This window comes from Cariama cristata, unplaced genomic scaffold (genome assembly GCF_000690535.1).
Source record: "Cariama cristata isolate BGI_N322 unplaced genomic scaffold, ASM69053v1 scaffold5320, whole genome shotgun sequence".
Lineage (NCBI taxonomy): Eukaryota > Metazoa > Chordata > Aves > Cariamiformes > Cariamidae > Cariama > Cariama cristata.
This window is the reverse complement of record NW_009593974.1, coordinates 24,234-50,265: the sequence shown is the minus strand read 5'-3', so window position 1 is coordinate 50,265 and position 26,032 is coordinate 24,234. Positions and strand designations below refer to the sequence as shown.

Genomic DNA, 26,032 nt, shown 5'->3' with positions numbered 1-26,032 from the left:
ACAAGTTTTAATATTAAGCAGTCTAAAACTCCATTGTTCTCACATCTCTAGCTTTTGTTACTTTTCAATCACCAGCCCCCTAGACTAGGCAGGGCCTGAATTTCTACCACAGCAAACAGTTGGGAAAAGAAAGAAAAGACACTAACAGTGCCATACATCACAAAACAACAAAAAAACATGTTTTACTTTTGACTTGTAGCCCGCACAATAAGGTGTTTTGGTCCCATATTTAAAGGTAATTAGAGTAATCGGAAAATGTGGTTGCTTTTCATTTGATGAGCACTTAATATATTTCGTCTTCATTCCTCCCTCCGTCTTCAGTGTTTCTGTACAAGTTGTCACTTCTGCTAGGTCTTGAATATTCCTTCATTCCTGAACTGGAGGTGGGGGGTGTGCTTGCTTCTTGATTTCTTTTTGTTTTCAACCAGAACTTCTAGGACTTTGATTGTGCTTGCACACACAGCAGCACATGTTGAGCATGGTGATTGTTCTGTGAAGAAACCTGCAAATGCAGAAATGCATAGACTGAACCTTGAACTTAAAATGCCTTTGTGGCTACCGTGTTAGTACAAGTTTTCAGCTACCTATTTTGAGCAGCCAAAGTCTAGCAAACCTCTCTCAATCACAGGGACGTTTGCTGGATATAGTGGGAAAAATATGACAATACTGTATGCGGTCGTCGGACTGTGTCAAAGTTGTTAGGGGACAATGGACCATTGGGGTAAAGTTGGCATCTTACCTGCTGTGTATGGTATTTTGTTCTCAGGTCCTGTCCATGGTTGGGAAATGTGCATGACTACTTAGTCTCTGCAAACTCCTGCTACAGAATTAGTGCATCTGCATAAAATGATACCGTTTGCACTGCTAGCTAGCACTCAGCAGTACCGGTCCACTTAGGTGAGGGTTTGTATCAGTGATCAGTCTCATCACACTAAAAAAAAAAAAAAAAAAATAAATTTTTAAGTGAACCCTTAGTAACATGAGAGTCTGAAGAGAAGTATCTGGTAACATTTTAACTGTTACAAGGTGGAGTGGTAGTAACAAATCTGTTTGAAGAGAACTTGTTATCTTTGAAGATATTTGTCTTGTTGCAAACAGTATGGGAAAATTTGTTGAGAAGATGGATGTAAGAAATTTGTCCTCTGGATTCTTCAAGTGACTGTGATCACCGCTGCTTCAAATTTTGTCTTGAACATTGCACTTGTAATACACCAATAGTTGTTGCCTGATGTAGGGAACATGCAAAAGACTATGTTCTGTAGGCATTTAAGACCTACTGGAAGAATACAAATACTGTAAAATTGAGTTCTTTATCTACTGATTGCCCCAGAAATGCTGTAAGTGAATTATTCATTTACAGAATTAAATTCTTACACCTACACATGCAATCTGTAGTATTTTTCTTAATCTGAAAACCCTTAATTGTTTAGGGGCTGTCTGTTTGAATGGTTGCATCTTCCTGCCATGGTGGCTGAGGCCAGCTAAGACTATTAGCTAGTTTTCCCTTAATCTGACTAGATGCAGGGTTTCTCACTGAAGACTTTTTACTTTAGTATTTGTATTTTCAAGTGGTATGCTTAGGTAAGGTGTTGATAATTTGCCTTGGTGAGGTTTGGATTTGAAAATATTTGTTTGTAGGTCTTTTGTCTGAACTTCTGTGACCAAAATAAGGGAAGCTGGAAAATGTATTTATCTGAAAATACATGTTTTGTGTTCAACAGATGTTCAGTTTTGGGAGACTGTTTTTTTGGCATTTATAATTACCCTTAAATAACAGGCATTAGAAAGGTAAGGTAAAAGAAATACAACCTAAAGTGATTAAGATGGAAGTAAGGGTAAAGACTCAAGATTGGAAAACCTAAGGTGGCAAGGGAAAAGGAATTAAGGGAATATACTAACCTGCTGTGATTTTGCCAGAAATGCTTGTGAGTTTATTTATAAACTCCCAAATTCTCAAACACTATAGGCTTAATTGAAAAAACACATTTTAAAAGTAACTTTCTTTGTTAGTCATGTTTATATGTATTTATGTTTTTCAGACCCTCAGTGTGCAGTCTTCAACAAATGGTCAGTTTGTCTCTCCCAGTGATATTCAGTTGAAATGTAATTATTGCAAAAGTTCTTTTTGTTCAAAGCCAGAAGTACTGGAATGGGAGGTAAGGGGAGTTTTGGTGTTATTTTTAGAATGATGAAGTGTTTAAAAGTTTAAACCTGTAACTCCAATACAGTTTTCCTAGATAGCTATTTCATAAGCTTAAAAAATCAAGTAAATAAAATCTACCTGGTTCTGTGGAATATCGTTTAACTTTGGTATGAATAAACGCAGAAGTCTTTGTTCATAAATAAGAAATAAAAAAGCATCTGTGGAATTCAAAGAAAAATGTCATTTCTCAGATAAGCTGTAAGTTTGAAATCTGCTTTCATCTTCAGTTATTGTATGACTGTAGATATGATAGACCATTGTTACACTTTTCTATGAACTGAGAGAAGTATCCGAAGAGGATATGCTGAGATTTTCTGTATACCATTTTCATATGAAATGATGAGCATTTGTAGCACTCATTATCAGCTTGAGAGTTGTTTATTTTTAACATTAGAGGTCATGCCCTAATTGTCTGTTTGCACTTCTGTTTACTTTGCATGTTAAAGTTGTGTCTTAATGGCGAACTATTATTTAAAGTTGTGCTATCCAGACCACCAGATTTTATCCATTAACCCTATTCGTGATGCTTTGCAACTTTGCCTTTAGAACAAAGTGTATCAGTTCTGCAGCAGAGCATGTTCTGATGATTATAAGAAACTGCACTGCATAGTTACATACTGTGAGTACTGTCAAGAAGAGAAAACGCTGCATGAGACGGTGAATTTCTCTGGCATCAAAAGACCCTTTTGTAGTGAGGGTATGTATGTATTTGATTTTTTTTTCCTAAGGTATTGATCATTGTAGCTTTACTGCAGTTGACTGTGTTAATATTTAGTGTTACAATCTAAGGTAACAACTCATTCTGTTGTACTTGAGGCTAAACCAGAAGTTTCTCAATTATTATTAATGAATTGCATGTACCTACTTTTATGGTCTGTTGTTGAGTTTTTCACCACTTACTCCAGGTTAAGGAAGAGTGGGCAACACTTTTAAGTGTGTGTGTGTTTAAATACATGCACATACACATATGCATGCACATGCGTATATACATAATGCACAAAAAATTATACATATATTCTTTTTTAAATTTATGCAGCAGAGCGTATACCAACACTAAGTGCATTGGGGAATACCAGACTTTCTCTTTGATTAGTATTTTCAAAGTTTAATACAACAGTGGAAATTCTATGTTGGCTTAGAATGGTCATTGAAGCAATAGCTCAAATGATGCCTGTTGTTGTATGTTGATTACTGTCATTATAATTTTCTTAGCTAATGATTTGGATTTTGAAAAAGAAAACAAACTAAAAAGGAGGTATATGGGCATAGAATTCTTCTAAGTTGCATTAAAATACTGTTTCAATAGAAACAGCAAAATACAGTCTAAACACCTATCCTTTCCACTTCTGGTGAGCTGTTCGATACTGGTATTTAATCCTGATCTTAGAAGTTGAACTATGAGTTTGGATAACCTGTCTCTGAAGGATATAGTGAATATTTTTTTTTCTTTAGGTATAATAATAATGCTTTCACTATCATTTGATAAACCTTGCTGAAGATCTCTGCCTTCAAGCAGACTAAACAGTAGATGTGCCAATATACTTGTAGCAGGATCCTGTTAAGCTAGGGAAGGGTGGAGTGTGGGTCTGGAGGCAGCTTTCCCTCCATGCCGTTCCCTTATAGCAATCTTTTGTTCCTGGTGCATGGAGTGTGGTGACTTAGGTTTCTTTGCCACCATTTCTTGTGTTCTGGACTGCAAATTGATAGCTGGAGAGAAAAACAGGACAAAGCAAGGCCCAGTTTTACAATGTGTCATTACAGTGCTCAATAACATCTAGCTAGAAATTGTTTCTGTGAATAAAACAATTCTACAGAATGTATTCAAAGACAAGAGCAAACTTTTTTTGGCCTGGAGATTACAGTATGTGCTGGTATTACTGTGAATACTTACAACTCATTTTAAAGTCTGGAGGCTGTCACAGTGTAATCAGTAAGATTCATAATGTGAGCTATGCCATATTACTACTTCGGTAGATATATTTCTGTATGAGGAGGCTTGAACTAAGTAAGGACTTGTATTTCCTATTGGAAAATTTAAGGAAGGAAAGAAAGAAAAACACTCTCCTGCATGAATACAGTTACTGAATGGGGGGAATCCATTGCAGGAGATCTTAGTGTGGGTACTGAGTTTGCATGTGTTGGACTGCCAGCTTGAGAGCAAAGATGATATGAGGATGCTTACACCAAATGTTACCATTAAAACAAAATTTATCAGCTTACCGTGATGATCTGAACCACTGAGTAATAGAGAAAGGTAGTCAAAAGCACCATTAAGTAGAATGTAACTTGAATAAATATGGCACGCATCTGCTACCTGTAGCTTAGGTCTGCTTTGTGATGGGTATCAAAAAAGCTGTCTGTGTTACCCGATGAAAATTAACTGCTGACCTGGACAGAAGCTCTGTAGAAACAACCTAGGCCCTGTATTTTAAAGGAAAGCCAATGATTGTCATTGATTGCTGCAAAAATAGTGGAATCCAAGAGTTAACAGTGTTTAGAGCTGATGTGGGGAGGAGAGGGCCAGGTCTTTAGATGGACTAAGTGGAGGTCAGCAAATAGAAGTTCCATCATCAGAGGTGATAGATTTCTCTTCCCCCTTTTCCAGGCACGCAAACGCCACCAGTTTTTCCTTGATGTCATAGCCTTTTTCCAGAAATATGTCCAACTGTAAAGTGGAAAAACTAGTAGATCTACCAAATAAACTTGTTGGATATGGAGGCCATCCTGGTTTTGATATTGCAAAGTGTTCAAGAAACTTCACCAACGTAGATTATTTTGTTGAGCATGTAATTATTCTTCACCAGAAGACAATGTATTATGATTTGAGAAGAAATAACCTAAGGTACTCAGTCACAAGTTATTGGCATTTTGGGAAGAAATTGAACTCGCAAGGGAAAATACTGGAAAATTTCAGGTGTGTGTTTATAAAGGAAGGCTCCTAGATAAAATCAACAGAAGTTAAACAGGTGTTGAAATTTCCGCAAGAGTGCTTATTTGTTCGTCTTCAAGCAAACTGATGGGAAAGCATATATAAGATCAACCAGAAATACCCCTTGACTGCTTATGCATGCCTAGCCGGAGTGCTGAAGATGTCGTCATTCCTCTGCTCACATTCTTCATACCTGAGGGTTTTTTTACACATTGCACCTATGTATATATTTACACACAAACTCTGGCACCCACATTAAAGTCTGGATCAGTATTTCTGTGCAGTTTCATTCCAACTCTGTTTCATTATGTGTTTCTCTTAAGATATTTAAAAATACATGTAGTGACCAGCTGAAACTTCCATTGCAATAAGGTGTAATTAGAACTGACCTATCTTTTGTGCTAAAGTTGGTTAATTCTTTTGTGGAGTACAGTATGCTTTTTCTGTTTCTGTCCAAAACTCAGATGCTATGTGGAGGATGAACAACCCAAATGGACTAGTTGGAAGAGTATAATCTGTTCTCCTAGTGCTGAGGCTTTGGAAATTAATTGTTCTGGTGTTTTGCCACTAGAATGCCTCATTCCAAAATACCAGTATCTAAATTAAATAAGATGTATATTGTATAAGCTAAACCAAGAAGATTGAAGTTGCTTATAGATTTTTATGTATGTATAGTTGCATGAGTGACAATTGAGGATAGGCTGTGCAAGTTTTTAATCCTGAGGAAATCTTCAAGTTACTGAGTTCCGGGCTTTTTTTAATACATATCCCTTCTGAGGGTCTAAGAGAACACATCAGTCTTTGGCAATCCAGCAACGGAACTATTTTATGATGAATATCACCATAACTTTTTTTACTTGTAGACTTATTTTGCATTTAATTAATCTTTTCAATAGAACTAAGAGTTATCATTTAAGTAACATAAGACTTTGTAATAATTTTATAATGTGAATTTTAATAACACTGATTCATATCCAGTAGTCTGCTTCTTGGAACGAGGTGGTCAGTAAGCTGTGGAGTTAACTCAGTTATCTGATGCTTGGGAATCCCTGTCAATGGATAGTACAGATAAAGACAGCTATTAAACTAGCAACTGTACTGTGATCTTGATAGTTGGTAATAAGTTTCTGGGAATTATGGGTTCTGCAAATTAAACTCAATGTAGACAATTCTGATGTTTCATCTAAGTAGAGATAACCCCTTTTGAAATACTGTAGAGCTGACAAGTGGAAAAAGAAATTTAGGAAATTAAGTGATATCAGAACTGAGTATGTCTAGGAAATGTGTATATTTAGTTAAAACATTGAAGATTTTCAAGTGGCATTTTTCCAGCCACTGCTGCTGGATTGTTCAGTGAAGTATACTATTAAATGTTTAGTTGATTAATTTTTAGATTTGTATGAAAACATTACAGATATTTGGAATAGCCTAAAGACAAGCATGTTAAATTTTATACAGGTGCTTACATAGGAACATTTCACAACCAATTAAGATATTACTTAGCATTCATAGCAATTCCTGTTGTTACTAGAAACATTAACAAACTGATTTCAAAACTGATGTGCGATATGAAGTGTTGGTAAGACTTAGTTATAGTTGCTGGGCAGGTGGAGAACTGCGCTGAGGAGAAGTTTGTACGCTGGCCCTGCCGCACTGAGCTGCTGTGTTGCCCCCAGCAGAGCGGGTTGCCATCAAGCCTGTTTGAACCTCTTCATTCCTGATGTTTGGTTTCGTTATCGTTAAACATGAGAGCTACAGAAACTGTTGAAACACAGCTTTTTTTATAGTTGGGCTAGCATACAGAAATTTTTGAAGGCAGTAGTAAAGCACCTGTTTTTGTGAAAACTTTTATGGCATAAATACAGCTTCCCAGCTGCATGCCACTTTGCAATAGGACCTCATAAAGCTATCTATGAGGTAGCTAGAAGAAATGTAGTTAGAGGAAAAAGAAAAGATATTTAGCGTATGTAAAATTTCATATGACAGTTAAGTGTTTTGGATAATAAAAATCTTCTGTTACAAGCTCTCTTGTTTGTGCTTCACAGAGCTGTTATCTCCCTCTGCAGCTCTGACAGTGGCCTACCACGTTAAAGTAACTCGTACTTGCTGTGGTGCCTTTTCACCTGTAGCCTACCATGTTAGACAGTTTGGGTTTGCTTCTGACCACTTTCTTTGGCAGTGTCCTTCTGAGAGAAATTCTAACCTGAAATAATCCGCTTCCTTGGGGCTTTCTTTTGAACATTTCTTTGGTGTTGAGTTGGAATATCTTGGCAAAAGGGTACAAGTGAAAAGCAAAACATGTCTTAAGTACAGTAAAATGTATGATCCCTGAAAATGCCCTTTCACAATTGCAAGAGTCATGTTGTTACTGAGGGAGGCTATTCCTTTCCTACAAATCAGGTTAGCAGGAAAGTGGAAGTCAACTCTGGAGGGATTTTGGGGTGCCTGAGTAATTCTGAGAGAATACGATCTCCTTTGACTGCTATGGACACAGGTTACAATGGGACATCCCTGATATCTGCTTGAGCCACGACAGTTTTCGTTAGAGAACCCAGATTGGCACAGTGCAGTTGTTCAGGCCATGTTGTCTTATTTAGTAGTCTGGTATTAAATCTTTGAGTTGCAGATGACTATTCCAAACAATTTTTTTTTTACTGTAAAACTCAAAGATACTTTTCTGCTGATAAAAATGAATATGCTGTCTTTTTTACCCTAACTCAAATCTGAGAAGTCCCTTATGAAATACTTCACAGTCTCCCTTGCAGCAGAAGCACCATGTGAAGGCTCTTGGCTATGCTGAAGGAAAGCACAGGCCTGCACCTTCCAGACAAATGCACATGGAAGAGCTGGAGAGTTGGCTCTTGTGATATTCTACTCGTGGAAGAGCCTGATCATGCAGATGTAGTTTCCAATTAGTGCTTGTTGGATGCATGTCTTCTGGAATGACTTGAAAATTTTAACTTGTTGACCTGGATTTTGATACTTGTGGCAGCATTGTTGTAGTTGAAAAAGTCGAAAGATGTAACTATGCTGAGGAAGAGATTATATCTTTATCTTGCCTCTGTCTGTAGAGGGAGAACATTGATACCGTTAAAGTAATGTAATTTAAATGTTAATTTGAGTACAGATTGTGTTGAATCTTGAGGTTTTCTGCTCATGGAGAGCTAATTTCTAATGTGGTAAAGAACATCAAGTGAAATCCTGTGCATTGTTCGACTACAGTAGACATTGTTAGATTGGTATTCTTCAGTGTTAGTTTCACTGTTGTGTATTTGAAGAGGTTTGAGACAGTTATTTAAGCGAAGATAGCATTGGCTATTGCAGATAAGGGGTGAAGGCAATTTAAGGTGCTGAGATTATGAGCACAAGAAGAAGGCAACTTGTAAAGATGCTTCTTACTAACCTGAAAGAATAATCAACTTGAAAAGATTTAAGAACAAGCGAAAACTGAGTAACTGGTTGGGATTAGGAGGGAGGAGAAGGGAAGGAGCTAGTATCTAATACCAGAAAATACTAGGATAAACTGAGGACATATAAAATTTGAGTTGAATAATAAAATAATAAAAGGCTCTTAATCAGAAAACAAGGAAGGAAGTGGGATACACAGCCTCTCTGTGTAACAACAGAGAGGATGGGATCTATTTTAATGGTAATCCAAGCAGGACCCAAAATCGGATGCGTTGCATCTGTTTTCCTGAGGATAGTGATGTTTATTGTGAAGCCAGAGACAGCAGATGATAGGAATGTGGGTATGGAAGAGGTGACTATTGCATTCGAATCAATACAGCTGGAGGCAGCAGAAAGATGTGGATGGAACACAGCTCCAGACATCTTCAAGACCTAGCTTGTGATGCTACAGGCTTCTTGATACTACAGGCTTGTAATATGACAGGCCTGTTGTTACTCTCTAGATGAAGTTGTTAAAGGATAACAGTTGAAGAACCAAGATCAGAGAATAGCTGGCCTTGATGTAGCTTGAAGGAGGAGAAAGGGACTCGAGTTAAGTACAGCCTTTCAGAGGTAAAAAACTAATTGCTTTTAGGATGGAACAACTACTTTCTATAAAAGGTGTTCTCTGTGGTAAAAAGAGACTGATGTTGAAGACTCCAGAGGTGCTCTTAGTTCAGCATTACTTTTTCACCGCTGCTTGATGTGGGAATGTATTGAACTTCCTCTAATTCAGGTAGGTGCTGCTGGTAGAATAGGATCAGATTCTTAGTGGCTCGCTTGCACTGAGTCTGCAGACAGTCAAGTGAAGTAAGTTTCCTACCATGGGTAGCTCTGCAAGGCAGGACCTGGCAGTTCTTGGGCCTGCCAAGAGAAAGGAAGCTCTCTTGACCTGGAGCATGCCTCAAGTAAAGGTTTGGAGGAACTGCTTCTGTGTTGTCCTGTCAGTAAGCCTCTGTTGCATGTGTTTAGATCATTATCTTCTCTCTGTGGTTTCTGTGGGGAACCAAAGTTCAGGGCTGTTGGAAGGGATAGGTTTTGTGTTGGGTTTTGCTTGGAAGCCAGAATTCTAATAAGCATAATTAAGGATACGTTACGTTGATTTAGCAGATACTCAGCTACTTCTTTTTTGCCTGGTTCAGATTTTGAGTTGAAGATACTTCCTCTGAAAATGCTCCTTAATAGTCCCTCTGAGATAGTTGACTTGCGGGGTAGTCTTCTGTTTGAATTTTGCTGAAGAACGTAATTGATTACCTGTGTAGCTTGAACCGAATGAGCGGCACTTACATTTTCCTTTGAAATTAAGAGCTGTTTTCTCTTAGAGTCACTTGAAAGCACTAGAGATTTCCATCTAGTCACACTGTAACGTGTGTGTCTGGTGTTACAGCAGAGATCCTGAGGAACTCGGCATTTTACTCATATCTTTGTGTTCAAAATGTTGGGGCTGTCAGCTCTTTGTTTTAGGCAGTGCTTATACTCATGAACCCCAAGTCCCCAGGGGAGTTAGGCTGGCCAAAGCCTCAGCATTTTAGTGTTGGTATTGGAAAGATCAGACAACAATCATTACGCTTCCACAATGTGCTGTCAGTCAAAGCCCACTTCTTGGTCCGATCTACAAAGCCAGCATGGATCCTCCTGCTCTGTTGATTCAGGATTTACATTGCACACCATGAAGACCAAGTTGGTTCAGCTGAGAATCTGTTTTGCCAAAGGCAAATACCTTTTTCCACAGTTCAAAGAAAATTTTACTATTCCAGTCAAAACCATAGCATATAATAAACAGTTATATCCTAGCTATGCACAGAGTACCAAGGACCTAATTAAACTACATCCTATTAAAAGAAAGGCATTTTGTTTTCGCTTTGTTGGAAGTGACAAGATCTTGAAGCAACCAGATGTTCCCTGGTCAGGTGGATTAAGTTACCTATTACAAAGACATAAAAAAGTATCGGACAAATCAGAAGAGTTTTGCTCACGATGTTGCACAAAGAAAAGCCTGTAATTCCAGTTTGGAAGTCTTCAGGATTATAACAACCTTCTGTCAACATATGAAGTTTTATAAAGATGGATTTTTTTATCTTTTGTAGAGGCCTCCTTCAGCAAGAAGCCCTGCAGTCAGTGATCTATAAAAAAACCCCATGTTTTTCAGGCGTTTAGTCTTAAGGGCTGGAATTTGGGGCTTTTTGTTTCCACTTACTTAATGTTCACTGGTCATTATTTTCAATGAGTCACAGAGACGTGGGAGATGTTTGACCGTAGAATGGAAAATACCTGACAACTTTTCTTAATGTAGCAGTAGTAGATTCTTCAATTTTACTCCCTATAGTTTAGCAGCCAACAAAAACATCAACTTTGTTAATTCCTTTTTGTAGACTATTTAGCCAGGTGCACATAGCTTACCTGATTGGTAGTGGAGTACTTCTGTAGTCTGGAAAGGTCAATGTGGCATTGAATGGTTCTTGTAAGGCACAGCTGAAGAGGAGGATACGTTGTGGTGCTGAGCTATCTCTGGAATTGTAAGGAAGCGGAAAGAATCTGATGCCCCATACAATAATGAGAGCGAGCCAGCAGGAAGAAATGCTGGCAAGAAATTTTCAGTGCTTTAATGGGTACTTCTAACTAATAGGTTGCACACATTGATATCTTCAGGATTATTATTCTTTTAGAATTAGTTGTGCTGTAAGGATGATTGCTTGATTTGGCACTTTCTATCTGCACTGCCTGTTTTGTGTGTTAGTAATTTTCTTCGTTGTTAGCCAATCAGATACATAACTAAAAAAAACCAGTTTAAAATAGTTATTACCTACAGTGTCTTATTGTACAATATTCTATAATTGTCTCATTTTGATATTGCTAGCAAATTTAATTTGTTAGCAAAGCTTGTACCATTGCAAGTTAAAATTCCTCAATAACCTTTTGTTTTTGGAAGATGTCTGCTGCAGCTTCCACTTGTATTTTTGTGATTTTAGTGATTTTTAAAATAGTATCCTGATTTCACATATATGAAATTCTACCCTAATGGACAACAGCACAAGTCACTTAATTGAATTTACTGAAGCCATTATACTTGCAGTATTTTTATATTCTGTATGCCAGAGGAAGTGCAGCGGGTATGTTACGTATTGAGTTTCATGACTTCCCAGAAGTACAGAAGTCTGCATGTGTGAGACTATATGCCCTAGCAGAGTGGGCACTTGGAAGACTTGAATTCTGATCTTGGTGGTACTGTGATATTTGGGAGATCACAAAAACAGGTGCAGTACCTTAGATTAAAGGTCTGTGTAGATGTTATGTCGTCCCTCCATTTTTTAATATAGACAGTTACTTCATCTTCTCATACTGTTCTCTCCTGTAAAATTAGCACAGTTAGAGATATATGTTACATGATTTAGGCATCTGAATAGACAATAGATTTGAGGTAGTTTAAATACTTTATATTCTCAAAATAGCCTATGTAATAGCTACAGTGTTCATCTTTTAATGCATTTAACATGTTAGAATGTCTTTTCTAATTTGCTTGAGGGAGGATCAGATTATTGAAGAATATAGCTGTCATTATGGCAACCTTGAAATTATGACTGCATAGCAAATGCAAAAAAAAACCACCAACCACCTGTTGTGAAAAGAAAAAAAAAAAAAGATTCATTGCATATAAATCCTACACAGATTTCGTATGTAAACTCCTATCATTGCATAATTATTCTCAGTACTGATCGTTGCTTACTTTATAGTTATATTTTTTTAAGGCACTCCTCAGTTCTTAGGTCATCTTGTACCTATTAGTGTTCTTTAAAATTAATGAGTTAAGTGGTTTGTTGTATTAATATGAATGAAAGTAGCGATAGAAATAAGTTGATCCTTGAACACAGGTATTATTTAGGTGGATAGTGTTGTCTAGCTTAAAATTTCTGATTGTCATTGTCTGGTTATCTAGCATTCTCAGAATGTGTAACTGAGCAATGTCATTCCAAGTCAGCGGTTTTGCATGGATCTATATGAAAAGAAAATTATGTATTTTTTCTGACTGTTTATTCAGGGATTTGATGAGCACAGATTCAAGCATAGTGTTTTGTAAAAGATACAGACATCACATGAAACCGTAGAGTTGTGCAGGAAAGGTATTCAGGTAAAAATGTCTTGAAATATAGTCTGTTATGCAACCGGAATTTGTCTGAAGCCCCAATTGTTAGCTGTTGTTGTATTCATTTAATTTTCAATATTTAACTCTTAACTGTGATATCTCTCTTTAAAAATTACTTTGTCCTAATGTTTAAAATCTGTTTCCAGGCTGCAAGCTGCTATATAAACAAGACTTTGCAAGACGGTTAGGACTGAGATGTGTTACTTGTAATTACTGCTCACAGCTGTGCAAAAAGGGAGCAACTAAGGAACTTGATGGTGTAGTGAGAGATTTCTGCAGTGAAGAGTGCTGTAAAAAATTTCAGGACTGGTACTACAAGGCAAGTAACTCAGAATTTTTGACGAGAGCTCCACAGTTAAAAAAACCAAAAATGCACATGTGAGGCTATCTCAAGGACTGTGCAGCAAATATGGCTTACTTCAGCAAAGCATTCACAATAAGCGAATATATTAATTTCGTCATTTGAGTTTTGTTAGATCTTAGAGCAGCATTTCTACCATCTGATTTTATTAATTAATTTGGCAAGGAAGTCTTGAGTTACAGAAAAACAAGAAACTGCTATGTATATTTGTTACTTTACAATTCCAATTTTTTCTCCTCAATTGATACCATATTTTTCTTGTCAAAACTTCTTAAAATGTCTATGCAGAATTTTGAAAGCACTGTTAATAGCAACTGGATGATACCTTGAGCTGACTGATGATAAACTAGGTTAGCAGAGTTTTTCTTGATCCTGTTTTTGCCTCCTTTTTTGCCTTTTCACTTCTCCCACAGTTTGAACTGCAGAGGCTATGATTGTTCAGTATTTCCCAGTGGAAAGGATGCCAAAGGGAAAAGCAAGACCAAATGGATTTCTAATAAAAGTTTAAATCAAACAGATGGCATCTATTTCTAAATCTCTGGAAGCTTAACTACCTTGTGAAGCACAACCAGCAAAGAGTTGATATTAAGAGATTTTCTGTTTTCATTTTTTTGAAAGAAATAAAGGTGAAATTGGACTGGGTTTAACCTGCAATTAGTACCATGGATAAAATATTTGATCTCTGGTGTGAACATCATGGAAAGCTACACTGATAATACCAAAACAAGAACTACACTTGTGGATGCAATTGCAAAAAAGACAGTACAAAATTCATCACTTTACCAAAACTCTGTCCACAGCCTGGAAGGCAATAAAAAGCTTGAAATGTTAGAGGGCTAGATCCAAGTCCTGTAATTCAAGATGACCTACCTGCCATAAAAGAACTGAATCGGAAGACATATCTGATATTTTGGAATGGCTGTCTCCAGAAATGTTACAGCCAAACATTGTAAAGTCTTTATTTTGAATAATGTATGTAGGGTCCTCTTAGACATTCCTGAAAGAAAACTACTGAAGACCAGAATATGTTTCTTCTGTCTCATCTGAAAATGGGCTGACGAAGCTTGGCTGCAAAGTTCTTAAACTTACTAAAATGTTAACTTCCCACAATAATATTTTAATTTATATGCCTTAAAACTTGGGGTATGGGGTGAAATTTATCCCTGCGTAAAAGTGCCTTCTGATAGACAACTTAATAAAACTTTGGTGTGCTTTAAATCCCTTGGTGGTTCAGCAAGAATATAGCCTGGGGGTGTGCATACCAAACCAGTTTCACGTACATAAACTTCTGTAGAAGCTTGTACTCTTGATTCAGGTTTGAGAACCACTTGAAAACTCTGACTTAAGGTTATCCTTCTGATCCATGGGATAAGGCAATAACTTAATTGGCCCATTAAGTCTGCCTAAGAAATGCTGTTGGTACTGTGGTACAGGAAAGTTAGACATGATGCCATGAAAAGGAAATGTGATCTAAACAGACTTGCTGGTAACTAGTGACATTTGATACTTTTGATGATACTGAAGTGTTAGACATTTTACTTTTTGAATCTTATGCTTGCTAGTGGAACTAGTGTTACGTGATGTTGAATTGTTGATTGTAATTTTTTTCAAATACTTCTTAAAGCCTTTGCCTAATTTAGTTCTGGTTATAAAAGTTTGGGATTTATTACATGGGGAAGACATGTAACAGGTTTTGGGAAATTGTGTGTTTTGCTAAAATGGTCTTTTTTCTTTTCCTTTACATCCTTGCTGGTAACTTCTCCCTCTTATAAAAGTCACTCCAGATATCTTAGATTTGGTAGCACATTGTTAGCTGCTGTTCTTACCTAGCCATAAATAGATAATGATCACAATATAGGAAGACAGAATAGATATGGACCCCTCCCCAAATTTGTACTTCATTTGCTGTTTTGTCTGTTAGCTTCTTAAAAGAATAGTTACGTATGTATGAGCTTTGTCTCATTTATGCAATGTCCAGTGTTATTTTGGAGTTTCAATTAATGTATACATGGAAGGAAATAAGTAGTAATAACCTAGTAATGTTTTAACACCAGCATTGTGTTGATTAAACAAGTGTTTGTCTCCCATCTTCTTTGTCTACTTTTTTTTATGGACACACCTTTCTCATGTGGTATTATCTGGAAAACATCTTAACTTTTAAAAATAATGAAGTATTGTGGGAGAACTTCCCTGAATGCCAAAATTCTCTTCTCAAAAAGCCAGAGAAAGGTAGCAGTGGTAGAAGCATACAGACTGTTATCTAGAAGTATTAGAAGCACGTCAGACTTACCTAGAAGTGTTCTTCAAACCTAATATGAGGGATTGAAATGTAAAAGAATAGTTCAGTCCTAATCATCTGCTGGGTGACAGCTACAGTTACCAGCTGGTGCCAGGTTCTGAGGAAATTTCTACTGTATGGTGTCCATGCACCTCTAAGACAAGAGGTAAAATTTTTGGTGCCTTGAGGTTAGCTCCCTAAGTTATTAGAACTCCTCCTGCAAACTTCAGTTGCATACCATGATTTGGATGTTAATCTGAAAAATGCCTGGGAATTTTCAGTATAAATATTTTAGTAGCCTAATGTTTGATGACAGTTTCAATCATTTGATGTTACTTATACTAGAGCGTTGAAAGGACCTTGGAAAAGAGTATACAGTTCTGAGAACAGCACAGAAATCTGTGTCTTTAAATATACATTGTGAAACGTTGCTGAAAATCCTCCAGCTGAAGTGCACTTACAGGTCATCCAAGGCTACAGTGGAATATTGATTGGACTGAGCATGTACAGGGATGCCTGTGTACTCAGCGGAGATCTTCAGCAAAGACTAAGTAGCAGTTGGGGAACCACGGTCTGAGGCGTAGAAAAATGATGGTGGCCAGTGAGCTCAGATAGCAATGATTGTCAACAGTGGTCACACTTGAAGCAATGGAGCCAATATTAGTCTAAATGGTAAAGGCAGCAAGACAACCTTGTGGGATTTCTCGTGTCTGAATTTAGCCATCTTATAGTTAGGCATCTCAATTTCAAGTAGGTACGGTTTTAGAACAGTTGATCGCCTTTTTCTTACACTCACTCTCTGGAAACATTTTGCTTCCTATTGTGGATTGAACTCAGAATAGACAGCTAAGATTAGGTCAAATTAGTACCAGTCCAAACCATTGGAGAACATTTAGGACAGGTCCTTGGAGGACTGAAAATTTAAATAAAAGCCCCACATGTGAAAAACTGCGTTTTAAACCAAGTTTCGGGTGAACATAAGTTTTCATTTCATACTAATCACCATGCCCATTTGAACATGGTGAAGTTGGACCTGCGAAAAGAATTGGACCAAGAAGCAGTCATGAGTGGCAAAGGAGTTACTTCAATTAACATATAATTAGCATATAGTGCCAGTATCCCAAATGAAAACAAATTGAAGGGGGAAGGAAGGAAAAAAACCAGAAAATCATTAATTCACACTTTTGCTTTCAGTTAATTTGATGATCAGAGAAGTGAGGAGAGCAAGCAAGTAGCAGGAAGCTTCCGTGCATGGAAGGGTGTATAGTATTGCCTGCGAGCATGATTGTGGAAATGGTAGAATTATGGGGTAGCAAATGTAGGGATGAGAAGTGAAGCATCCTTATAAAGGAATCTTGGGCTTACTAAGAAATAGTAATTTCCATGTGGAAGCAAACCAAAATTTTTTCACCTAAATACCGTAGTAGTGGCCCAGGAGAGACAATAATATGCTTATTCAAAGGCCTAAACAAAAGAGCAGAACCAGGAAAGGGAGAAAACAGTTGCAGAAAGGCTGTAGTTGCTCCATTTGACAAGATTTGTCACCCTTTTCTTTGTTTGAAGGAGGTAGAAAATTGAGCAGAAAGTGGTGCTTTGATAGTCAGGCAGTGTGCAGCAGGTCAGAATAGGTGAGCTTTTCTGTACGTGGGCCAGCTGTCATTCTTCATCAGTGTTAGGTGGGCTTGAGATTTAAAATTGAAGTGAATTATGTATAATTTTTTTTCTACTGGTATTTCAGCCTTTTGGTAGCTTTAGCAGATACATTTGCACTAAAGGTGTGAATTCACAGTTTCCCTGAACTGCTAAATCTAGGCTATTTTGGCAACACTCCACACTTCATCTTCCCCACTCCCTTCCAAGAACACAACTCACTTGCTCTTTTGTCCCACTGAGAACATCTCTGCTGCGAAATGAACTGTGGATCAGCATCAGCAGAAAGTCAAGGTGACAAATCGAACAAAAATTGAGGGAGGATAGAGGTAATGCAGGGCTGGAAGGTCCCTGCCCTTCCAGGGCCACCTGGCACTTGGTGTGAGGCGATCCTGAAGCCACAGCTGTAATTGCTCCCAATTTAGAGCTGGGTATGCTGTTAGAATTGAGTCTGTCTCTCTCGTCTTAAATATTTGAAAATGACAACGGAGAGCTGAATTTCCTACATTGCCAGAGGACGGTGCCAGACTGTTGAAGTACAGAGAAGGAACTCAGTATTTAGTTACTTTTTAAATTTGAACTAATTGGCCTGTTCATACTTTTTTGGAGTCGCAAGAGCTACAGTTGGACCTTTTTTTTTTTTTTTTTTTTTAGCCATCAGAGCCTTGTGCATAACTGCAATGTTGTGTATGGTTTTATGTATTAATGTTTTATGTTGCATATTACCATAACTTTCCTCTTCCTCTCCTGGCTATATTATTAGGTTGACTTACGGATGCTCAGGAATCCAAAATAAAGCTTTTAATTTTGTAAGGAGTGCTTTAGAATGGAGATTGCAAGCTATATCAAGGGGGGCAGTAGTGCAAACAATTCTTGGCTTGAAGATCTGAAACTGGGGCTACCACTGTTCAGATAACAAGTTATAGCACGGCTGATTAAATTCAGTGGAATGTCTTTTGGAGAAAAACAATGTCTTTCTTGGTGATGCCTCATGAAAGTATCATGTATGCTGGTGAAAGATGTATTACTTAAATGTTTAACTAGGGATACAGAAGAACAAAGTTTTGAGTTTCGAGTTACATGCTAACTAGATTTTGTGATAACCTCTTTAATTTGAGAGCTGTTGTTTGTAAATCAGAGAAACTTTGAACTTAATAAATGGAATCTAAAGTTCTTGTCAGACTACTAAAATAATGAAAATATAAGAGTTATTTACACTAAAGGACTCTGATTTGATACCTAGCGAAGTGATTCTGTTTGTCACATAAAAAAAACACCAAACTTTGGGGGGAAAAAAACAACTTTACTTGTCCTTGGTTCAACAGAGCCATTAAGGAGTCTCAGTCACTTTGTGCTCTTGTTTTGCAGAATACTTCAGCGGAATTAATTCAAATTGATGCATAAAATTCATTTTTTGCTGACTGTCTAGAATTGAGCAATTTTTGAAGACTTAGTAAAGACTTACTGAAACAAAGTAGATTCATTCTGGGTGTTAACCCCCAGCAGACAGCTGAAAATAAGTCAACAGATGTGCCTGTATACACAGGTTAGAAGTTAGCGTAACTCGCGAGAGCCTACGTGAGCGAGACTTAACACTGTAGCGGTAATGATTCTTCAGTAGTCTTAAAACTGTAACCTTTTAAAATGTAGAAATAATTTTTTTTTTTTCCAAGGCTTGTTTAAAAATGTCAAATTCTTCCTTTGCCTTAAGGCTGCACGATGTGACTGTTGTAAGTCTCAAGGAACTCTCAAAGAGAAAGTGCAGTGGCGTGGGGAAATGAAACACTTTTGTGATCAGCACTGTTTGCTCCGTTTCTACTGTCAACAAAACGAACCAAATCTGGCAACCCAAAAAGGACCTGAGAACTTACACTATGGTATGTGGTGCTTTATGGCTGCTAAATAGCAAACAAGATGCTTCCTTTAAATGAAAAACTGAAAGCTGCTTGAATTATTTATTTGTTGTAATAAACTGTGTTAGAGATTACCCTTTTTTATTTTATCATCAGAGGCATCATTGAGCTGCTTGCTATTTTTCATCTTAGCTCTTTATTTTATTGCTTTTTCAAGAGCTGAAATATTGTCAGGTAATCAAAACAGTTTCGTAATCACTTTCTAAAAAACAAGTCATCTTTTTAGGTTAAGTGTAATTTTAGTATTGTATCAGCATGGGGACAGAAAATGTTTTCCTCTTTCATTGTGCCTGGGTTTGTTATTAGCTGCTTTGTGGAAACACTTCTTTTCAAAGCGTGTTTTGGTCACAGAGAGCAGATAAATGCACTAGGAATGAAAAAAGAAATATATTAAATGGAATTAAAAGGAAATAAATGAAATGGAAACTAAATGAGAATGGAATGAAAGTATCTACATAAGAGGAATACGTTGCCTTTTTTTTTTTTTCCTCTCCTTCCTGTTTGTAGTAGGTACTGTGTAAATTTGCTGATGGGGGCTGAATGCATGTTTACGTGGTTTCAATGACAAGTCAGGCAAAGTTCAAATAAATCAGCTTTTTAATTAACGTAATTATAGCAACACAACTTCTCTGTCTGGCCTTTTTCATATTTGAATATTTTGGTATTTGATTTACTGAAAGAGGCTATATTCACATCTGGATGGAGCATTGATTTAGCATTTGCCTTTGTGTAAGGTTCAATGCTGGAGTAGTGAGGTGCCTGTGAATGAGAAGTCTTGTGTGCAGTTCTCACCTGTGATACAGTAGTGTTAATGTTTTCGGATGATAGATATTGTCTGAGTTGCTTGCTGGAATTTGCTTTGATTCTGAAAATGGGAAAAAAATTCTAAAAATGTTTTCTTACATTTTTAGATCAGGGCTGCCAAACCCCCCGAACAAAAATAACAGTAAGTACATCTATTTAACATATATATAATATAATTAAATGTATTTAAAAGATGAAATCATGGTGGCTTAAAGGGATGCTATTAAAAACCAAAGAATTAGTATCACTGAATGATACTAAGCTAAATTTATGGAACTTTTTAGTCTTTTTCACATCAGTAGTTGAAATTAAATTTTTAAATGTTCATATTTTGTCTTTCTAATGTCTTCTGGGAAACCATATCGTCAGCCACGTATTTTACATCTTCAGTGCGTGAAAGTGTTGCTGCTTACAAGTTAATCCACAAACTATGTGTATGTTATTCACACATTTAGACTGATTAGGTGCATTTATGGAGTGTAGAAAGGGAAGAGAATTTCACTGGTCAATTAGAATATTAAGGTTGTATCTCATCTTTGAAAGGCTGAAAATAGAGCTTCAGATCTTGAATTGTAATTCCCGAGAGTAGAATAATTGGTGTTCCAAGTCTGATTGAGTTTGCTGCCGGTGACAGATTAGGAAAGCGTCACCTTTTGCAGGATCACTGTCTGGGAGGGTGGGGATCGTCAGTGGAGTCGCTTTGAGTTTCTGGCTTTGTCAACGTGTCAAAAGTATTATTAATAAAAAATTTTTTCAGTTAGCTTAGTGTACTTGGTTTGAAACTTAGTTTTGTTTTGATTTGTTTGTCACATGGAAGATCTCAGAACTGCCTATTTTTCCATGAAAAAATTGACTCAACTTTTTAATGCAAATAGGCTTGGGTAAGGTAAATCTTAAATCTAAGTGAAAGTATTTTGATGGCATTATAAAATACATTAATAAAAAACACAGAAAATAAGATTGCTTAGGTAACTAGAGACATCAGACAAGCTAAACTGTAGTGTCAAAAACATCTAGCATTTTATGTTTAATGATATTAATTCAGTCCATAAATTTTTTAAAAGGTATGTGCAATACAATTTTATTTTAGAAAGTGTACTCTTGTTAAATAAAGTCTGCTGCTGTTCTTACGACTTTGACTTTCTTTCCCGATTTAAAAGGATATGTGGGGCTAGTCTTTCTACATATAACCAAATAAAAGTGACAGTTTCTTAAATCGGGTTCTAGAACACTTGCTAGGGGACAAAAAACATGTCTGGAAGAAGAGCTTTTTTACCCGTTGACTGTAAGGCTGCAGTTTGAGCATTATGGGATGTGCCCATGTATTTGGGGTCACTACTGTAGAGCCAGCAGGGGGAGCTCGAAGTTCATCATTTAGGTATTAAAAAAATTGTTTAACGATGTTTTATTTAGAAATATATATTTTTTAAAAGTGATCTTTGGATTATAGTGTAGTTCAAGAAGGTTAGACCTTGAGCCAGAAGTTTGTTATGCTACTTATAGTGAATTCTTACAGCTAAAATTTTTTTTTAAGTTATAAAATAGCTTCAATTGCACTTTCATTTGAACAAGAATGTAAAAAAGAATATCTGAAGAGTATCTTAAATGTAAAAAAAAAAAAAAAAGGAAAATGAACCAGAAGTTCTTAATCAAAGGGCTACCCTGACTGAGCAAAATACAACATTTACATTCTTGGCAGTGGCAGCTCGTTACTAGAAATATAGAGTAGCTTGCTATTAAAGAATAGTTGGTGCTGTTGTGTTGTGCTGTTGTGAGCTTCCTCTTTGGTATCTTATATGTGAAAAGTATCAACTGATACATTGAATCAAGAACTTTGTGTTGAAATCGGTGCGGTGCAATAGGACATTCTTTTTTATTTGCTTGTCTGTAGGGCTCAGCACCACCACCTTCTCCAACACCTAACAGAGAAATGAAGAACAAGGCAGTTCTTTGCAAGCCTTTGACAATGACGAAAGCCACGTACTGTAAACCTCATATGCAGACAAAATCTTGTCAGACAGGTAACTCTTGAACTGTACTGGAACTACTCATTTCTTCATTGCAGATTTTTTTAACTTAGTAATTGCTGTCTTGGAACATATTGCAAATATTCTGATTTTTTTTCCCTAAACTGCAGGTGTAAAATATATTTAAGTACCTGGCAGTGTTTGCCTTTTTCTTTTTTCTTTTAATAGAAGATGATTTGAAAAAAGAGTATGTCCCAGTGCCTATTCCTGTACCTGTCTATGTTCCGGTGCCTATGAACATGTATAGTCAAAATGTTCCTGTTCCTACAACGGTTCCTGTTCCTGTAAGTGAGACTTCAGCTTCATTTTTAAATTGACATCCATTCACATGCATCTGTGGGACCACTTTGTATTGTTGGCTGTTTTCATTCTGGTCCATCTAAAGGACTGCAGGATGCTGCAGAAGAAGCATTAGAAATCTGACAGTGGCACTTAATGTCCTGATTGTTCTTATCTGCCTGCTTTCAGCGTGAAAATCTTGTGCTGCTGAACTTTTTAGGAACAATGCTGAGTGATACTTACGAGTTTGCAGAATAAACATTAAACAGCAAAATTTGTTCTGGTGATGGGGAAACTGAAAGGTTGTGTTGGGGAGGGAGGGCAGAGTGGGATAAACAGAAGGAAGAAAAGCAAAAAAGTGAATCTTCTGACAACAAAAGAAAATAAATGTAAGTTAAATTTCTTATCACTTATGTACTAAATCTCATCCAAATGATGGAAACCCCCCCCCTTGAATTCATAAATATCCATGTTTCACAAGCAAGCCACTAGAACAGGATGCTGATTTGTCCAGTCTGTTAGTCTCAAGTTATAGTCAGACAGGTCTGAAGCTCCAAAGTCCCTTCTGTTCTTACTTTGACCCACTATTTTTTGTCATATTTAATTTTTTTCTGTATCCTTTCCTGCTTTCCCTTCTGTTCTCAATAATTGATACTAAATTCTTTAACTTGTGAACATTTTTTTGTTAGCCCACACTGAAGTGATATGTTTCTAATCTGGATCAACTTTGTCTTTTAGAAGAGGGGTGTAGTTTGTTTCTGTGTTGACTGCTGTTGCTTTGTTGCAGCACTTTTTTTTCTTTTCTAATTATCTTTTCCTCCCTGTCTGCATAGGTGCCAGTTCCAGTTTTCTTGCCCACTACTGTGGACAGCAGTGAGAAAATCCTTGCAGCAATAGAAGAGCTGAGGGGAAAAGTGCCCTCAAATCCACTGGAAACTGAGCTACTGAACTTGTCAGGGATGGTACCTGAACATGATGGAAACGCTGAAGTTTCTGACGTGGCCAGTGAGTTTCCTGCCAAATTTTTGACTCTGGAGTGCTGGGGTGTATGTGTGGGTGTGTGTGAATCAAGAGAAGGGTTGGGTTTTGGTTCTTTTTTTTTATTTTAGGGACAGATTCTTCGAGTACAACAGTGCTATTATTGAGTTCTTATATTAAGTTGAAATCTTAAATATTTTTAAAGATTGTTTTAGCACATTTGAAATACAGAAAACGTTCTGAAGTCTGATCTTAAATATTTTTAAAGATTGTTTTAGCTCATTTGAAATACAGAAAACCTTCTGAAGTCTATTGTGTGACCTCAGTGTGCTGTACGAGACCTTTGTCTTTAAAAACACAGGCATTCCCTTTGCTTGCGTCAGCTCCCTGGCTGATGGCAAGCAATCATCCAGCACTGCATGCATGTTTTCTTCTCAGCATAACTCAAACAAGCCAAACCCTATCCATTCTTCCTCCCAGAAAAATTCAAGTCAAAAGTTTAGGGAAAGTGATCTCCATATTTGTGTCTTACAGATGTGAAGACAGCTTTCTCTGAGCAAGGTGGGATATGACAGAGGTCTGATCTCTTTGTAGTAACATGTTACTAGCCACATTTTATATTGGGTGTGGGGAAGCGGAGACTGTTAAGGCTAAGAGAAACGTAGGTTTAACAAGTGGAACTGTGGTCAACAAAACCAGGTGACCTAACGATGGTTTTGCTCTTGATTGATCTTGACCTGCAAGTGTCATCTCTGTAAAGATAGTAGATCTGATAGATCATTGGAGTTGTGATGCTGAAACGGCTTGTCATCCCACCAGCTTACCTAAAGGGAGAGAACTGTCTGGGACGAATTTACAGCTGAAGATCAAAAAACCACACATAATCCTGTAATTGTATTTTTGCAGTGCTCGTAACTCTTTTTCCCCTCTTTCCTGGCTCTGCATGGCAGGATCTTCCAAGTTTCTCCTGTATCTTTCCAAAAGAGAATTTGCCTTCTCTTCCAAAAACTAGATTTTAAGGTTTTTCCATGACTCAGGTGAAATTTTGGGTTTTTTTTTCAAGCACTTTCAACAGATGTCTCAAAGGATGTTGGTACACGACAAGAACATATGCTTTGGACCTGGTATATAGGAGGCCAATGGTGCAGCAGTCCCAGGAGGGCTTACTGTTTTCCAAACTGTTGCCGTTCCCCCACTAAAGCTGGGCATTTCTGGTAGTGCTGCAAGGTTGTCGTTTGCAGTTCCCTGCTCTCTTTTGCTAAGTACAGCTAGCTGAATGAGGAGATGTATGGGATCAGAGCTTGCACATTTGCAGAGAACTGAATTTGGAGAAATCTCTCTTTGCCAGAAGTTGGAAAGAGGTCAAGCTTTTGTTTCTCTCCGCCTGCCTGCCTTGTTTGCTTTGGTAGGATCTCTTTCACAGACGTGAAAGTCTGTTCCGTTGCAGGAAGAATCATGTAGGAGAATAGATAGATAGGTTTGTCAGGCTTGTTTGAGTTCTGTGATTGGTTGATGTGATCCAGATTCACCAGGATTTGATTTTCTATACATGTGCTTTGCTGACTCATCTTAATGAAGGACAGATGGGCTAGTAAGTATCTTTTGTGCTTGAAGGAAATCAGATTGGAAGAGGAAATCTGAGATCCCAAGAACAGCGAAACCTAGGATGGTGATGAGCAGAACAAGCAGCTTTGGAACCACTCAGCTTCTAATGTTCTAAATCTGCCCTGTTTTGACTAATCGATGTCTTGGTTAAAATAACGAGAGTTTTTGGTTAAAATAATGAGTTTTTCTTTTTTTTTTTTTTTTTTTTTTTAAACAGATGTGGTAGTTGAATCAAATCTAATAAACTCAGAAACAGAAGCACGGATAAGCTTGCCTGATGTTCCATATGAACCAGACCTTGATATTGAAATAGACTTTCCAAGAGGTATTTTTTTCTCTCATTTTAATAAATACTGTGAAATAGACATTGTGGGCAACCATTGTACTTTGTTTCATCATCTTTTCAGAGGAGCTTTATTTAGTTGCAAGATCTACTTGACTGACTGTTAGGTAAAACTTTGCCATGTCTTTGCAAGACTGGGGACTTCTGGATTAGTTCCTCCATCTTTCTAAATACAGTATTTGAAACAGAATGCAAAGAAAAGGGGGAATTAACCTTTCACAAATGAACTTGGCTACATCACTTGGCTTTGGACATGGATTTAGGAGAACTATTTTGAAGGCTCAGAGTCAGATGGCATATGTCATGGAAGACAATAATGAATGCATTCTTCAGTCACCAGGTACTTCGATGGGAAATGAGGGTTTAGAGCAGAAACGACAAAAGGGCAAATTTCCCACTCACATTTGTTAGAAAATTGCAAGCTGATATGCTGCACATCACTTGTGTTACCTTTTTCAAATACAGGTATGGACATTAACAAGATACTAAAAGGTAGCATTATTTGAATTATCAGGAAGATCACTGCTTTGAGACCTTTCTTGAAAGGTCTTGGGTTTATGTATTACAATTTCTACCACTCTATAGAACGCAGGCAACAGCGTCTTGTTTCCTTATACCATGTACTAATCAATGCAAGATCCAAGAAAGCTCCTGACCGTAGCTAGTGTCTCTCTGGACATCACCTCTCTTGGTCATACAACTCTCATACCTCCCCTGGATAGCTTCTATATCTGATGTTGAAAGTCTCCTTTTGCCTTGTGCCGTGGATATCTGCACTAGATGCCCAGACTAAGTTTCTCAGTTTGCTGTATGTCTAATTTAATGATCAAGTCTAGGGGTTAGTCTGACCTTAGCCTTAGGAGGTTTATTAGCCAGATGCATACTAGGATTTTTAACCCTCTTTGTAAGTGAAGCTTGGTACATGAGAAAGAAAAACGATGGAAGAAAAAAATAATCAAAATGGAATAGTAGATAATAGCAGTTTGTAATAGGTATTGATTACACTGAAGTGCTTCTGAGATAAGATTCTTTGCGGTAGCAGGAGAAGGACTGGTGGTGGTATGGTTTAGCCCC

General features: G+C 37.3%; 1 protein-coding gene across 1 annotated transcript in view; it reads left to right on the top strand.

Annotated features, from left to right (window-relative positions):
* ZMYM2 (zinc finger, MYM-type 2) overlaps positions 1–26,032 on the top strand; it is a 68,591-nt gene that overhangs the window by 29,144 nt on the left and 13,415 nt on the right. Inside the window, exons 7-15 of the mRNA XM_009696157.1 lie at positions 2,040–2,156; positions 2,750–2,900; positions 12,867–13,039; positions 18,721–18,886; positions 19,834–19,868; positions 21,618–21,747; positions 21,922–22,037; positions 22,866–23,037; positions 24,833–24,940. Coding sequence (XP_009694459.1) covers positions 2,040–2,156; positions 2,750–2,900; positions 12,867–13,039; positions 18,721–18,886; positions 19,834–19,868; positions 21,618–21,747; positions 21,922–22,037; positions 22,866–23,037; positions 24,833–24,940 — 1,168 coding nt within the window. The remainder of the gene's footprint in view (positions 1–2,039; positions 2,157–2,749; positions 2,901–12,866; positions 13,040–18,720; positions 18,887–19,833; positions 19,869–21,617; positions 21,748–21,921; positions 22,038–22,865; positions 23,038–24,832; positions 24,941–26,032) is intronic.